The following is a 13,626-nucleotide window of genomic DNA, read 5'->3' as shown; positions in this document are numbered from 1 at the left end:
AAATCAAAATCCATTTATTCCTTTTGTTTGTTTATTTTTTTTAACTCAAGACCTTCATTTTCTTCTTTTGTCTTGCGTATGTTTAAAATTTGTGTATCTAAAGGGTTATTTTCATTGAGTGTTATTCACAGGGTTTTATTTTATCTCATAGAATTCCAGTTATCCTAAAACGCTTTTATCAATAACCTAGCTGATAAGATAAATCCTTAGCTGTTCTGTTTATAGTGTTGCCAATTGAATATAGGTACTAATCCTGTCCTTCAATACAGTACTAAAGCAGTGACAGGTCAACTTAAGTTATTATAACAGGCTGCAACACGCTGCAGGCAGTACCAAATAAGTGCAGGTTAATCACTTGGTTTTATATACAGTGTTTTAATTTGAGGAACTCAATTTTTCATAGTTTTCTTGTTAAATTTATTTGTGAAAAACTTATTACTGTACAGTATGTTTAAAAAAAAGCCAAAGGATAAACACAGAGAGGACAATGGTGCTAATACAAGGTAGGTGCTTTGATTTGTGGGTTCCATATTACTTTGGATGACTCATAATTTGATTAATTATTGTCTGAACTTATCTTAATATTTTGTACTCCCAATAATACAAAAAAACTAATCAAGTCATATTAACTTGACTGTTAAAAGGGGTTTATCTGATGGTTTTCATAGTTAAGGGTAACTGGGTAAACCATAAAAACATTTCTTTGATATTTTGGTTTAGACAATATTATCTATAGGTTTCTTGTAGAAAAATTTATTTCAGGACAATGAATGTTGGATGTAAGCAACCCAAGCCCCAGTTTTACAGAGATAAGGTTTTTCTTAACATTATTGGAGAAATTATTATTGAATTATATTGAAGGTTGAAAGGAGGTTTAGCCAAAATATCACTAGTTTTCAACAATCCCTTCAACCAGTAGATATTTTTTGAAAAGCTATATTTTGATTGCATGCAAGAAAGTTCATGCCATTGCACATAATTATTTGTTAACTACTAAATAACCTTATTTATTTATGCACACACAATGATAGCAAAATGAATATAAATTGATGTCTATGTCCAATTGAAATGCATCTCAGTGGCAAAACTCTGACTGTGAAGGTATACAGGAAAATTAATATAAGACCTTAGTTTAACACAACAGCAGATATATTTCTACATTAATAAAGCTTACATCAAAAAAGCCACTTATCAAATAGCAGAATCATATCTAAGCTATTAAAAATATATAATAACAATATTTGCAGATTACTATACATACTAAACCTTAGAGAAACTGAACAAATTCTTTATTCATTACATTTGTTTGGAAGGTTTAAGAAAAGTTGTCAGGGACATCTGCAAGTATCCTAAAACCTAAAACCTTCCAGAAATGTGTTTAGAATTGTCTGAGGTCTCTAGTACAACTTTGGAAATACTGGAGGCTGGAGGCCTCTAAATACTACTGAAAACTGTCTGAAAGTCGTCAGACGCTTCTTTAAGTGTACTAAACCTTTCAAAAATGTATTTACTCTTGCCAAAAGCCTCTAGAATAACTTTGGTCATGCTAGAGGTTTCTACAAACTACTAAAAACTTTTTGAAAGTTATTAGAGGCTTCTAAAAGTATCCTAAACCTTCTAAAAATGTATTTAAAATGGTCAGAAGTCTCTAGAATTACACTGGAAAAAAATAAATAAAATCTAAATCAACAATATAGAGCAAATGTCGGTTTTTGTCAGGTGTCAAGTATTCTTAACTGGAACATAAAGTATATCAACCCATCAGTATATTTCTGAACCAATAATAGAAATGTGGATTTTTGTGGTTACCATAGAAAATCTGTATTTTGCAAACTTACAATATACCTACTTGATTCCAAGCAAATAATCTTCTGACACTAGCATTGTCCTTGATTGAGTGAAATCACAGTTGCAAATTAAATTCAGCATACAGAGAACACTGTAGATAAGACTGGAACATTAAATTAAATTTATACCTTGTAGTATAAAGATAAGATAACTTCTGAGATCTCTCTAGCAGAAAAAACATATTTTTATAAGTTGATACCCCTTTGGTTTCATAGATAATCGACCATTAATGTTGGCAGTGAATCACAATAATTTTCGTAGAGCTCTTAGGTTGTTCCACTCTAGTTTTAAATAAATTGTTCTAAAATGAGTAACTTGTTAGGACAATGTTTTAAATTCCCTTAATCATTTATAAAATAATACCACTTAATCTGATGCAGTGTCAGATACAGAGTACCAGTTTTTCTGTACCCAAAAGTTTCCTTAGAAAACTCAACATTGCTATTATCACCTTTGTGGATTAAAACTGATGTTAGTCTACAAGTCTAGATGATTGTTTTTTTCTGACATATTAATAATTGTATAATTGAATATTTTTTAATAAAATTATGTATATATCTATCTAAAGTTAATTATTTTGCCCAACTAACTAAAAAGGTGCTTTGTTGCAGGAATAATTCCTCTACAGTAAGGACAGTTACCAGAACTGAAAACGGAAACAGTGTGACGTAAGTACTCTAAGAACTCGTTTGTGTATTTACAAACACAGACTAATTATTAGTATTTTAACCTTATAAAGTTTAGAGTTTAGGGCATCTGTATGTCTTGTACTGGTAACAAAGGCTGTCAAGGAAAAATAAAAATTTTGCATTTCTGCTTAGAAGGTTTGATGAAGACCTTAAAATTTATTCTATTTTTTTATGTAGGACTCGTACTACTTCTGTAAGTTCTACTAAGATAATCACTAGAGAGGAACGAAGTTTTCAAATCCACCAAAGCAGTTCTGGAGGTATTTGGTATGATAATGCTACGTTAACTGACTGAACTTTTTCGCGTTTACAGGCTCTGTCTCGTCTTTCAGTTCAGATAGAAGCTTCTCAAATTTTTCTCCTAGAACAATCTTTGACAATAATTCCTTCAAAACTGGTGGGTATATATGAATTGAACTGCCTATGAATGTAAAGCTTTTTTATTATAATCGGTTTGTAGAACCGTTTCAATCTGACGCTGTACCATTCTCCTCTTACGGATCTCAAAGAAGGACCTCTGTTCCTTACCGAAGCCCATACAGCTCCATTACTTACAGCAGTTACCCGACGCGGTCAAACTCGTCCACTGTTGTGACTCGACCACCTATCAGTTCGACATTTACACCCACAAACTTTACTAGACCTACAACCACTGTAACCACAAGTTCTTTGGCGGTTCCAGCAGTTACAAGAAGTACAAGCGTCGTCCCGACATATGAACACACAAGTCGTAAACTAGGTAAGGATATCAGTACTTTAAAAGGGCAACTTATGTCTATCTAATTGTCCATAAAGAAAATTGATTGATACTTTTGTGTTCCAGGAAAAGCATTAATAATAAATAATATCAACTTTTCTGAGACAAAAGAAGAAAGAAAAGGTGCTAAAAAAGACTCTGAAGACTTAACAAATTTGCTAAAAGAGTTAGGTTTTGAAGTAAAGCATAATATGGATGTGAAGGGGAAAGTGAGTATAGCCAAATAAAAGTACTTGTTTACTACTAATTAAATATTAATTTAAGAACATGCTGCAAAAGGCAAAAGACTTCAGCAGATCTAACTTCTCTGAGCATAATATATCTTTAGTAGTGATGATGAGTCACGGAAGTAATGTGGCACAAAATGGAGAAAAACTTCAAGTCGTTAGGGGTGGATTCACGCAGATTTATGGCGTTGACAACGATGGTGTTCTGGTCGATGATGTAATTGATTTGTTTGTCAAAGACCAGTATCACCCAAGTTTAAGAGGAAAACCAAAAATGTTTATATTTCAATGTTGCCGGTTTGTGCTTTATTTATTTGTATGTGCCCTGTTATTTGTGAATTTTAACTTTTTAGGGGAGCAGAAGACCAACCTGCTTATGACGCTAAAATGATCCAAAAACCACAACCAAAAGAACACGCTGATATTTTGGTGGCATTCTCGACATTACCAGGTAATTTCAAGTTTATATGAGTGTTACATACATTATTTATGGAATATATTATATATGCAGGATATGTATCAAATCGTGATCCTTCTCGTGGATCTTGGTATATTCAAAGCTTATGCGAAACGGTCAAAAGACATTATAAGGACTATCACATTGAAGATATATTAAAAATTGTTGACGACGAATTGTCTAACAAGCATCCCAGATACACGCAAACGTCTACTTACGAAAGTCGGGGATTTAAAAGGTGTTTTCTCTATAAATCATAACATTGTTAGTTTACTGATTTAGATTTTTAAAATTAATAATTAACACGTTGACTGCCAGATGAGACCAACAATGTCTCATACAACTGTGGGACATAAATGCTGTATGAGACCAATGTGGACTCAAAGGTTTTGACGGAACATTTTGCTGTATGAACCCGCGGTGGACTCGTTGTGTGCCTTTAAATCAATATCATCGTAAAGCCTATGGCCTGCTGGTCCTGTTTCTATACTTGGCCTGACCAGGGTAGTCTCAGCCTGCAAATATGGCCCTTATTTTTTGGTAAAACAAAAAAAAAAGTTAATTTTAAGAGAAACAAAGGAAGTTTATTTATTTATAAAATGATTAGAACTTAAATTAGATTTACAAACCACACTTAGAAAAATCAAAAGTTAGACTTCAGATATAGAAATATTTTATCGATTTATGTTCCACAAAAATGGGGGGTCTTTCTTGAGGCTTCTTTTGAACCAAACTCTTTATATTCGCGTAGCCAAAGGTACAACGTCTCCTATTGGCTCGACCAATATCTTCTAAAATTTGCTTCGTTGCCTCAATTTTCACATAGTTTGCTGTACTAGCAAATAACGTAGAATCGTCCCAATCTTTTATTAGGTTTTGACGACTTCTTCTCGAAATTTTGTAATAGACATCTTTTCATTGGCTATTTCTTGATAAGCAGTGTACGCATTTACAAGACAAGTTCCTGTCAAAAATTCAACAGCAACAGTATGGAACGCGGCGCAAATTAGTCTGCAGTAACAAGTCCAGACAAATGTGCAATTCAGGATATGGTGACAGGTTGGTGTCAGAGGCCGCATGAGTCCAACCTGTCACCATTTTTATTTTTTTGTATTACAAAGATGTTTTTTTTTATTTAACGTTTTATTGGTATCTTAAGCATTTTACCACCATTTGATAGTTAATATAACAGAAAAAGAAAATTGGCCTCAGGAACATAATTTTTGTAATGCATGGTGGCAGTCAACGTGTTTCAAGTGGAAAGATCCGAAAGTTTTTTGGTAAAGCTTTAAGCCATTACCAGAGTTGATGAGACTTGAAAAATTGGCTGTTCTAATGATTACAAATTCATGCTCAAACTGGCTATTTTGACTAATTTGTCCCGATGGGAGATCAAAACCGTTTAATTTGATTGGGTTGGCTCAAACCTATTTAGTTAGTTGCAAAATAGGGATTTATTAGAATATTCAACAATGAAGGTCTAGTCTAAAAAAATATGTTTGTCTCTCTGGAAGTTTAAAACTATAAAATTATAGTTTGCCTACTATAATATTTAAATTTTATTTTATATGTGTATTTTAGAAAATATTAAGGTTCCTAAGTTGTCTGATTTCCTTTAATTAATTATAATGAGTCATTTTGAATATTTGATAAAACACTATATTTATTATTTTCAAATTTTAAGATCAGTTTAGAGTTTATTATAATGTTAAGGAATGGAAGTTACCTGAAATGTGTTATGTTGTTCATGAAAGTTTATATTTTTGGAACTTTACTGTTGTATTTTATTCTCTTGGTGCTAAAATGTGTTAGTACCTTTTAGTTTTAATAATATAGAGATGAAAAAGCTCAATATACAAATTTTATATATTTGTGTTATTATACAATAATATGTCTATAAAAAAATCATTTAACAACAAATTACTTTTACAATACAAAAACCCTTTTGTGAACTTTACTGTTGTATTTTATTCTCTTGGTGCTAAAATGTGTCAATACCTTTTAGTTTTAATAATATAGAGATGAAAAAGCTCAATATACCAATTTTATATATTTGTGTTATTATACAATAATGTCTATAAAAAAATCCATTAACAACAAATTACTTTAAAAATACAGAAACCCTTTTATGTGACTAGAACATAGAACATAGTAGTATCTTTCATAATTGAAAATTAATACACTTTACAAAAATGCGTACTGTTTTCCACTCGAAAACATCTATCACAGTGTTAATTAATGCAGAAATTAATAATGTTGTTTTTTAAAATAATTTGTTGATGGGGTGTAATACATAAGTATGACATAGTTATTTAATGTTAGTCAATAATAAAAAATATCAACCATTGTTTATATTGTATTTTATAAAAATAAGGGGAACCCTGTTTTTAATCTCATTTTTGAATTCCTCGCAAGAAGGCTAGTAATTAATGTTAATACTTGTACTTCCCTATACCTGTCATTCACCGTTTCTTAGATAATTTATAAAAATGGTGAATTTGTCAGCAAAACGGTGGTCTAAACTTTAATTAAATTCTCAGGTTTTTAAAGGTTTGCTGATATGACCTTTTGTCCTCAGTTAGACAATACTACATGGTTCAAAAGCCCAGAGACAGAAAATGAAAAATACCTACAGAGTGCCCAGATTTATCTTTTAGTCGGACAGATAAAAACTGCAAAATGTCCGTTTTTTTAAATGGATCTATCGGTGTTTTATGGTTTGTAATAAAAGAACATTAAATTTAGAACAAATCCATGTATACATTTCCTATACCTAACTTCAACCTGTTCTGACAGTTTTTTCATAAAGAGCGCATTTACTCGTAATACATACTAATCTGAATAGTGCAATTTGAATGAATTGAACATTTTCGAAACGTGTTTTATACATGAGTTTTTCTAATTTTGGATGGTAAATAGTTGTTACTTTTCGTAACTAGTTACGAACGTTACGTCACTGTTGTCAGTTTTGAAAAGTGCTGCTTTAAAAAGATTTTTTTATCATCCAAAAGCCAATAAATTAAGCTCCAAATAGTCACACCTTCATTAAAATCCGTTGATTCGTTTCCAAATAGTAAGGTTTTATAAAAATCACTATCCGTTGACGCGGAGCGCAGTTTTGTTGTTAATATCAGCATTCCTCAGACACTCCACTAATCAAAATAGGGCTGATGTATTTTGGTACCTTTTTAAATAAAACTACACTCTTATTGCATCTTAAATTTTATTTCTTAAACAGTCTCACATTAACAAACAGATGTGGAATGAATGTGTAAAAACTTTCCTACCTAACCTACTACCAAGATATACAATTATAATATGAACAACTACCCTAAGGGAATATTCCTATAAGTGTTATTTGTTATGATATGAGACTGTACTCATCTACGTGTAGAGAAGATCAGTATATGCAGCGTACATTACAAAGGAGCATATAATATATGATAATCATGGCAATAGGCAAGGAACTTTTGTGCTGAAAAAAATGTTCAAAAACAATTAAGTGCAAATCACTGTTGATTACACAATACATTTGAGACCTGTAAAAAAAAGTTTTTTTTTACACTCACACACATACACTCTTAAAGATAGTTTACAACTAAATAAGTATCACACAATGTATTTTTGGTTGCGGTACTAGAGACCCATAAAGGTAATTCCAAAAAAAGTTAGTAGTAAAAAGTGTCACAGCAAAATGTTGAATTGTAGCTAATATTTCGAATCATAAAATACTGACTAAATTCGAATAGCAAATGAATAATTTAACTCACAATCTGTAAATGTCCATCTGTTGTGGCATTTTGTTCTAGTTGTTTTAGTAAAGCTTCGGCTTGCCGCAATGAAACCTCCTCAAAAAAAATTACCGGCCTATTGAAAGAATATTCATTGCTTGTGAATCGTAGCCCTAAAACTATATTTAAAGCTGAAGCATCATAATAATGGCATCCTGAATATCTAAAAAAACGAGAACAATAATAAAATTATAAGATTGTAGTTAATAATTACCTATAAGAAGGTTTCTTATCAAATTTACAGCCTGCCGATTGGGCCCCAATCGGAAAAATACAGTCTTGGGTTAAGGCGCATTGAACCCAGGGCAACATAATTTCAGTGTGAATTTCTTTGGTGTTAACCAAAAACAACACATCTGCTCGAACCTACATATCATTGTGTAACATTAAAATTACACTACATATCATTGTGTAACATTAAGTTAAATAAGCAAATTACCATTTGCAAAAACTGGAAATTTTCCGCGTCAGTTCGAAAATAATCAAACATTTTTTTGTGTGTAAGACTAGTGACAGGGTTTCTTGTCTTAAATGGAAACGCCAATACTCCATGTTTCAGTGCTCTATTTCCATACAAGTCCATAACCATAGAATGGGTGATATTGTTCATGAATCGGTAGCTGCATTCAATAAAAAGAATGGCACCAGTTCTACTTAATGCATCCTGTAATATTTTACTTAGTAAAATTTGTTTAGTTTGAGGTTTATTATAAGCACCTGTATCACAATTGGTCTATAAGCATGTAAAACTTCATCCTGTATATGAGAAGGAAAATCATAAAGATCTATGGTTACCACTTGACAACGTGAACTATTGCAGTAGTTTTGCAACTAAAATTGTAAATCCACAATTAGACTTACACACATACAATTACATTATTGGTTATTCTATCAATATTTTTTAAATCAAGTTATCGTATAAAAAACTGGTTTTTATTTTCATAAAACTGAACAGTATTTTATTTTCCCAATTGCAATTTTAAATAGATATAGATACCAAGGCAGGTTACATACATCTAGTCATAGCTTTATACAGTTTACCTGATATTCAGCTTATGCAATGCAATAAATGGTGATCTCCAAAAGTTGTAATAAGTAATTTTAAAAAGCTGTTATAAGGTAAGTAGTGCAATAAGAAATGCATTTAAGCAGTTATGTCATTCTAATAAAATATATACAATAAAATAACAAATTTTGCTTACTATTTTCAAGCCATCTTCTGTTAATCCTAAATTGTACACTAAAATAGTGTTATTAGCCAAAACCCTTGGTACATTAGAAATGAGCCCTATGGCCTGACTTTCTTGTCCTTCAAGCACATAAGTCACTACAACAGGTAAAGAAGTATTTTTCCAAACATCTTTTGGATACACTCTTGGATCCTTTGTGAAACCCAATGTATCTAAGAGATTTTGATCTGCCACTAGTGTTTTGGTTTCAGCATCCCTTAGATTATCCTGAAATAACATTAATGTGTCTTTCATTATTTTATATAGTTTGTTGTTAAATGTTGTAACTAATAAGTAAATATGTGTGGTTTTATTGCAAAATAATGAATATGTAAACAAGGCCAGGATTGTTTGAATTACTCATTTGCCTACCTTTACACCCAACTTAAATAACAACAGATTATGGCAAACTAACTTAATAAACAACATCTTACCTTAAAACTCTGTATTTGCTCATTTGTGCTTGTAACTATGTTCTGTATGGTCTCAGGCTTATGTTGGCCAAAAATGATAAACCCCAAACTGACAGTTATAATTACACATAATGTTACCAAAAAGTTTTTAGTCCTCATTTGGGGTACACCCTCACAAGTATCCAAAACAAATAATCATAATAACACCACAATAGAAGAATAATTATTATAGATTGATTGGGGGGACAAAACAACTAAACTTTTAGCCTAAAGTGTCATCGTTTAAACTACCTTGAGATTAATGCGACCATATTTAACTTTCAAATCGTTTCTTACAGCCCCTTTTAAGATCAAAAAAGTAAAAAATACCACAAAACCCTATATAATTGAAAAATTAAACAAAGCTTTGAGGTTAGGATTTTGACTTTTGACTTTGACGTGTCTGATAAAATATTCAGGTGACATTTATGACAGACTGTATTTCAGGAAAGCGTTTCAAAACCCACAAAACAAGCGCCCCCTATACGTAAGTAATGTTTTTTGTTGTTTGTATAGGGACTGTAGGTATTAGCGCTCAAAATCAACATGGAGCACATCAAATAGTTATATTTACGTATACAGTATATTTTATAATATGTTACAGTTTTTAAATTACTCTAAAAAATAAATAATAAATCTATTTTTACTGGATTACAAATATGGCATGCAAGTTTTTAGTTAATTAATACACCATATTATTACTTTAGGACTGTGCATCGATCTCTAAGTAGTTTTTAGGGTTGCTTTATATAAAAGTAACAAATAAAATAAAGAATATAGGTAATATCAGAATAATAGAATTTTGGAGATAATAACTGTAAAATAAATGCTTTAAAATTTAAAGTTTAAATGAACAAATAGATTTTGAATTAATTTTTTTTTTAAATTATTAAGTGAAGATTTATATGTATAATCCTAATGCATAAAATTATCATTACGCTATTTTGAACTTTAAAGTACTGCTACAAATTTAAATATAACGAATATTTGTGATATGATACACTTATTATCAATATAATTACTGCTATAAAGTATTTGTGGATTGATGTTTAAATATTACAATATTTTGTTGTTGGATATAGCTATAACAAATTGCATATTAATTTTTGTTATAAAACATGTTCCAAAGACAATTTTTTTTATAAAAGTCAAAATCACTCTTATCCCTTAAAGTTACTCTGCTTATATCTATAACTGATTTTATTTCTCAGTTTGATTTTCTTTCTTAATTGTATAGGCTAACCAGCAAGCCAAAACGATTCCAAACACCTAGAAAATATAAAAGTACATTAAAAGGTCAAACTTTTATGGTTTCGTCCTGTTTTTCACCTCAACAAAGGCTATACCAATTCCGACCCCAATCAGAACCTTCGAATTTCCTTCGATTTTTTCTTTCATTTTCTGAAAACATCCAGTGTTGTAAACGTATTTGGCTTCATTATTCTGCGCTTGACAGTTTTGATGTTCTGTAGGTTTTTCTCCGTCTGGAACCCTGGATGAGTCTTCCGTGCTATAACAACAGGAGGCAGGCCATTCGGGAGGTGCGAGTTGCCAATCTTCTGGTTTGTCAATGCCGCAACACTTCAACTATTAAACAAGCCAAAATAAAACCATAGTTTGCAAGAATTAATAGAAATACAGGTTAACACCATTATTCAACTGGCATATTCGTTTTATTATGCCGGAGCACGCAAAAATAAGGATTGTGCTATTTAGAACAAGCCCTAATTTTACGATAATCTCACGTGTTTGAATGATGGAATTCATTTAATTAACACAATGAGAATCTTTTATAAAATCCAACCTTTTTCTGTAGGTTATTCCAAGCTACTTGTTCCACTTTATTACTGGTGTAATTCTTCATAGAATGGTGAAGAGTAGTTTTTAACGTATTCTGAAAATCGTTTTTGTAAACTGCTGCCGCTATTCCCACAGCTAACTCAATTATGAATATTATCAATAGCAGACCAGCAAACTAAAATCCTTAACACGTTAGTTTTTTTGATGTTAAAATTCCATAAAACTTACAGCTAAAAGCAGATTGTAAGATTCCCTGATGGCTCCAAAACATCCTAGAAATGCTATAATAAAAACAATAGATCCTGCCACTATTAGGACAATAGGAGGACCCATTAAGTCACTGGTGGTGAAATGTTTGAAGTCCGAAACGTCGTTTAAGACCAAAGCTCCAGCTATAATAATTCCTAATCCTGATATCTAAAATACAAAAATTTTATTTTCAATTCAATTCAATTTCATCAACAGATGTTTTATTATAATAGAAAAGTGTGAGTTATTATGGATTGGAGGGTTTTAACCCAAATTTCCAATTTGTGGAAATTTTCTTTATACCTTCAAAGTTATTAATGATTAGAAAGGTTGACCTTTTCTATCATATAGCAAAATAGGAACACAATAAACGGAATATTAAATCGATATTCGAATTTTGTGAAAAGGCTTATTTTTGGTTTATGACGAAATGATGTCTATTTATTATATAAAACAAAAGAGTATTGGAAGTTCTAAAGGTGAACAAAACTTTTTAAACCATACAGAAGATCATTATCAATTTGTAATATTCAGGTCAAGTTTTTTAAAGAAAACAAAGTAATATATTAAATAGTAAGACATTATTCATGTTCATGTTTTAAGAGTAGGTATACTTTAAATTTCAACCTTCAAAAATATAAAGTGAAAAAAACCATGTGAACCATTTGGTCATCGAATCATTTTAAAAATAGACTAAGAATAGAAACTGGCTAAATACCTAAAAAAGAGTTTCTTATTATTTTAGCTAAAAAGCAAAATTGTAAGAATATTTTTCCGATTTTCTAGAAAAAAAACTTTATAACCTAGCAAAAAATTAAATGTTTTTAGACTTCTTTGTTATTGTAGGTTGAATACGAGTTTGTTATAATATGTACTTGACATTTAAAAATTATTATTTTAAATAATGCAACTTGAGCTTATAAAATAAAACAAATATGGAGCGTGTACTTACCGCAAAAACTAAATTAAAAACAAAGAGAATATATTTAATAAAGTTCATGCCACAAGTTTCCATTTTTCGTCTTTTTTTGTAATCACCTAAAATATAGAGTTAGTCTTGAGGGTTATGCTTATACTGACAACTAGCGTGTTAGTAAAAACTTTTGAAAACACCACTTTACCCGCATTTTTACATTAGGTTTAACAGCCACAGTGTTGCCAAACTGACTTTGCCTATATATGCATTTTTTGTTCAATGTGGTTTTACATAACTCAGAGTATTATGACACACGTTTTACTTTAACACTGCAAGCAGCATGAAAATGTTGAAACAAAATTTTATTACAGTATAAAATTTAAATTTTAACTGGAGTATACATTTAGCAACGCTGTATCTGTAATTTACCTAAAAAGCTTTTCCGTAGGACCGGTTATGGGAAAATTCCGATGAACACGTTATTAATTATTCTCGAAGCGCACATAAAGCGTTTTCCGCCTTTCCTATTGGTTTGCCATAATCATAACAATTTTGTTGCTATAGTAGCCAGTAAACTAGTAAATTGTGTTGTTATACTCAACACGGCATTGTCATGTCAGCAACCTTTGAGGGTTAAACCAACTGGAAAACTTGAAAAATGTGATGGGATTGGTTTATTTAAGTTGTAAAGGCTTTATTGGGGTATTAAATAGTCAAGGTTTGACTTGAATGCTCTAAGGTTTAATGTTTTAAAATAAGGGTAGAATGTTTGTACTACAATTTTAGGTCAATATCCTTTAACTGGGATTTAATTAGTTTGAGTTTCCTGGAATGGCTTATTACGACTACATGAGAAGTTAATAAAACTGTTTGTTTTTCATTGAAATATAATTTTTCTGTCTCATTAAGAAAATGGTGGTTATAAAGGGCAACAGAGTTTTTTAGACTGTGAATGTACTACATCATTTTATAGAAAGAATAACCAATCACATTTTTTCCAAATACAGATCAAAAATATTCGAAATCATCCTTTTATAATTTGTCACCCTAAATATAGAGTTATGATAAATTATAGACGAAGTTTACTTCCTCATTCAGAGCAATGTCTTTTTAATGGATGTTCATCTATTACGTTAGCACTTTATAAATAGTTTATATACAGTGTCAATAATGCATTTGAGACATTTTATTGGGATAAATCAGGATAATTC

The 13,626-nt window shown here is 30.8% G+C and overlaps 4 protein-coding genes across 4 annotated transcripts in view; 2 read left to right on the top strand and 2 right to left on the bottom strand.

Moving 5' to 3' along the window:
* The first annotated feature begins 7 nt into the window (after positions 1-7).
* On the top strand, positions 8-6,325 carry LOC145728615 (caspase-3-like). Its single transcript, XM_081978995.1, has 9 exons — positions 8-503; positions 2,460-2,516; positions 2,715-2,797; positions 2,851-2,934; positions 2,998-3,276; positions 3,361-3,503; positions 3,559-3,818; positions 3,875-3,972; positions 4,033-6,325. Exons 1-9 carry the CDS (start codon positions 448-450, stop codon positions 4,236-4,238), a joined length of 1,266 nt encoding a protein of 421 aa, XP_081835121.1. The 5' UTR covers positions 8-447; the 3' UTR covers positions 4,239-6,325.
* Positions 6,326-7,184: 859 nt separating this feature from the next.
* Positions 7,185-9,838, bottom strand: LOC145728617 (uncharacterized). Its single transcript, XM_081978999.1, has 6 exons — positions 9,433-9,838; positions 8,972-9,226; positions 8,487-8,600; positions 8,209-8,433; positions 7,984-8,135; positions 7,185-7,932 (listed from the first exon to the last, which is right to left on the bottom strand). Exons 1-6 carry the CDS (start codon positions 9,568-9,570, stop codon positions 7,740-7,742), a joined length of 1,077 nt encoding a protein of 358 aa, XP_081835125.1. The 5' UTR covers positions 9,571-9,838; the 3' UTR covers positions 7,185-7,739.
* A 108-nt stretch (positions 9,839-9,946) lies between these two features.
* The window catches only part of LOC145728608 (uncharacterized), a 41,330-nt gene continuing 37,650 nt past the window's right edge, over positions 9,947-13,626 (top strand). Inside the window, exon 1 of the mRNA XM_081978984.1 lies at positions 9,947-9,952. The gene's annotated coding sequence lies outside the window, so the exon portion shown is untranslated. The remainder of the gene's footprint in view (positions 9,953-13,626) is intronic.
* LOC145728625 (CD63 antigen-like) lies at positions 10,000-13,572 on the bottom strand. Its single transcript, XM_081979012.1, has 6 exons — positions 12,845-13,572; positions 12,452-12,537; positions 11,479-11,667; positions 11,255-11,425; positions 10,780-11,037; positions 10,000-10,719 (listed from the first exon to the last, which is right to left on the bottom strand). Exons 2-6 carry the CDS (start codon positions 12,512-12,514, stop codon positions 10,651-10,653), a joined length of 750 nt encoding a protein of 249 aa, XP_081835138.1. The 5' UTR covers positions 12,515-12,537; positions 12,845-13,572; the 3' UTR covers positions 10,000-10,650.

The sequence above is a fragment of the Ips typographus genome, linkage group LG4 (genome assembly GCF_016097725.1).
Source record: "Ips typographus isolate SLU linkage group LG4, UJ_Ityp_2.0, whole genome shotgun sequence".
Classification (NCBI taxonomy): Eukaryota; Metazoa; Arthropoda; class Insecta; order Coleoptera; family Curculionidae; genus Ips; species Ips typographus.
The sequence above is the reverse complement of the archived record's forward strand: the minus strand, read 5'-3'. Positions and strand labels throughout refer to the sequence as shown.

Excerpts from the sequence above, each read along its gene's own strand:
- LOC145728625 (XM_081979012.1), bottom strand. The coding sequence starts at position 12,514 with ATGGAAACTTGTGGCATGAACTTTATTAAATATATTCTCTTTGTTTTT. Across the intron at positions 11,668-12,451 it reads TTTTTAATTTAGTTTTTGCG|ATATCAGGATTAGGAATTAT; the intron begins GTAAGTACACGC and ends TTTGTATTTTAG. Across the intron at positions 11,038-11,254 it reads GGAATAACCTACAGAAAAAG|TTGAAGTGTTGCGGCATTGA; the intron begins GTTGGATTTTAT and ends CTTGTTTAATAG.
- LOC145728617 (XM_081978999.1), bottom strand. The coding sequence starts at position 9,570 with ATGAGGACTAAAAACTTTTTGGTAACATTATGTGTAATTATAACTGTC. Across the intron at positions 8,434-8,486 it reads ATAGACCAATTGTGATACAG|GATGCATTAAGTAGAACTGG; the intron begins GTGCTTATAATA and ends AAAATATTACAG. Across the intron at positions 8,136-8,208 it reads ATTTCCAGTTTTTGCAAATG|GTTCGAGCAGATGTGTTGTT; the intron begins GTAATTTGCTTA and ends AATGATATGTAG.
- LOC145728615 (XM_081978995.1), top strand. The coding sequence starts at position 448 with ATGTTTAAAAAAAAGCCAAAGGATAAACACAGAGAGGACAATGGTGCT. Across the intron at positions 2,798-2,850 it reads CCACCAAAGCAGTTCTGGAG|GCTCTGTCTCGTCTTTCAGT; the intron begins GTATTTGGTATG and ends TCGCGTTTACAG. Across the intron at positions 3,973-4,032 it reads GGCATTCTCGACATTACCAG|GATATGTATCAAATCGTGAT; the intron begins GTAATTTCAAGT and ends TTATATATGCAG.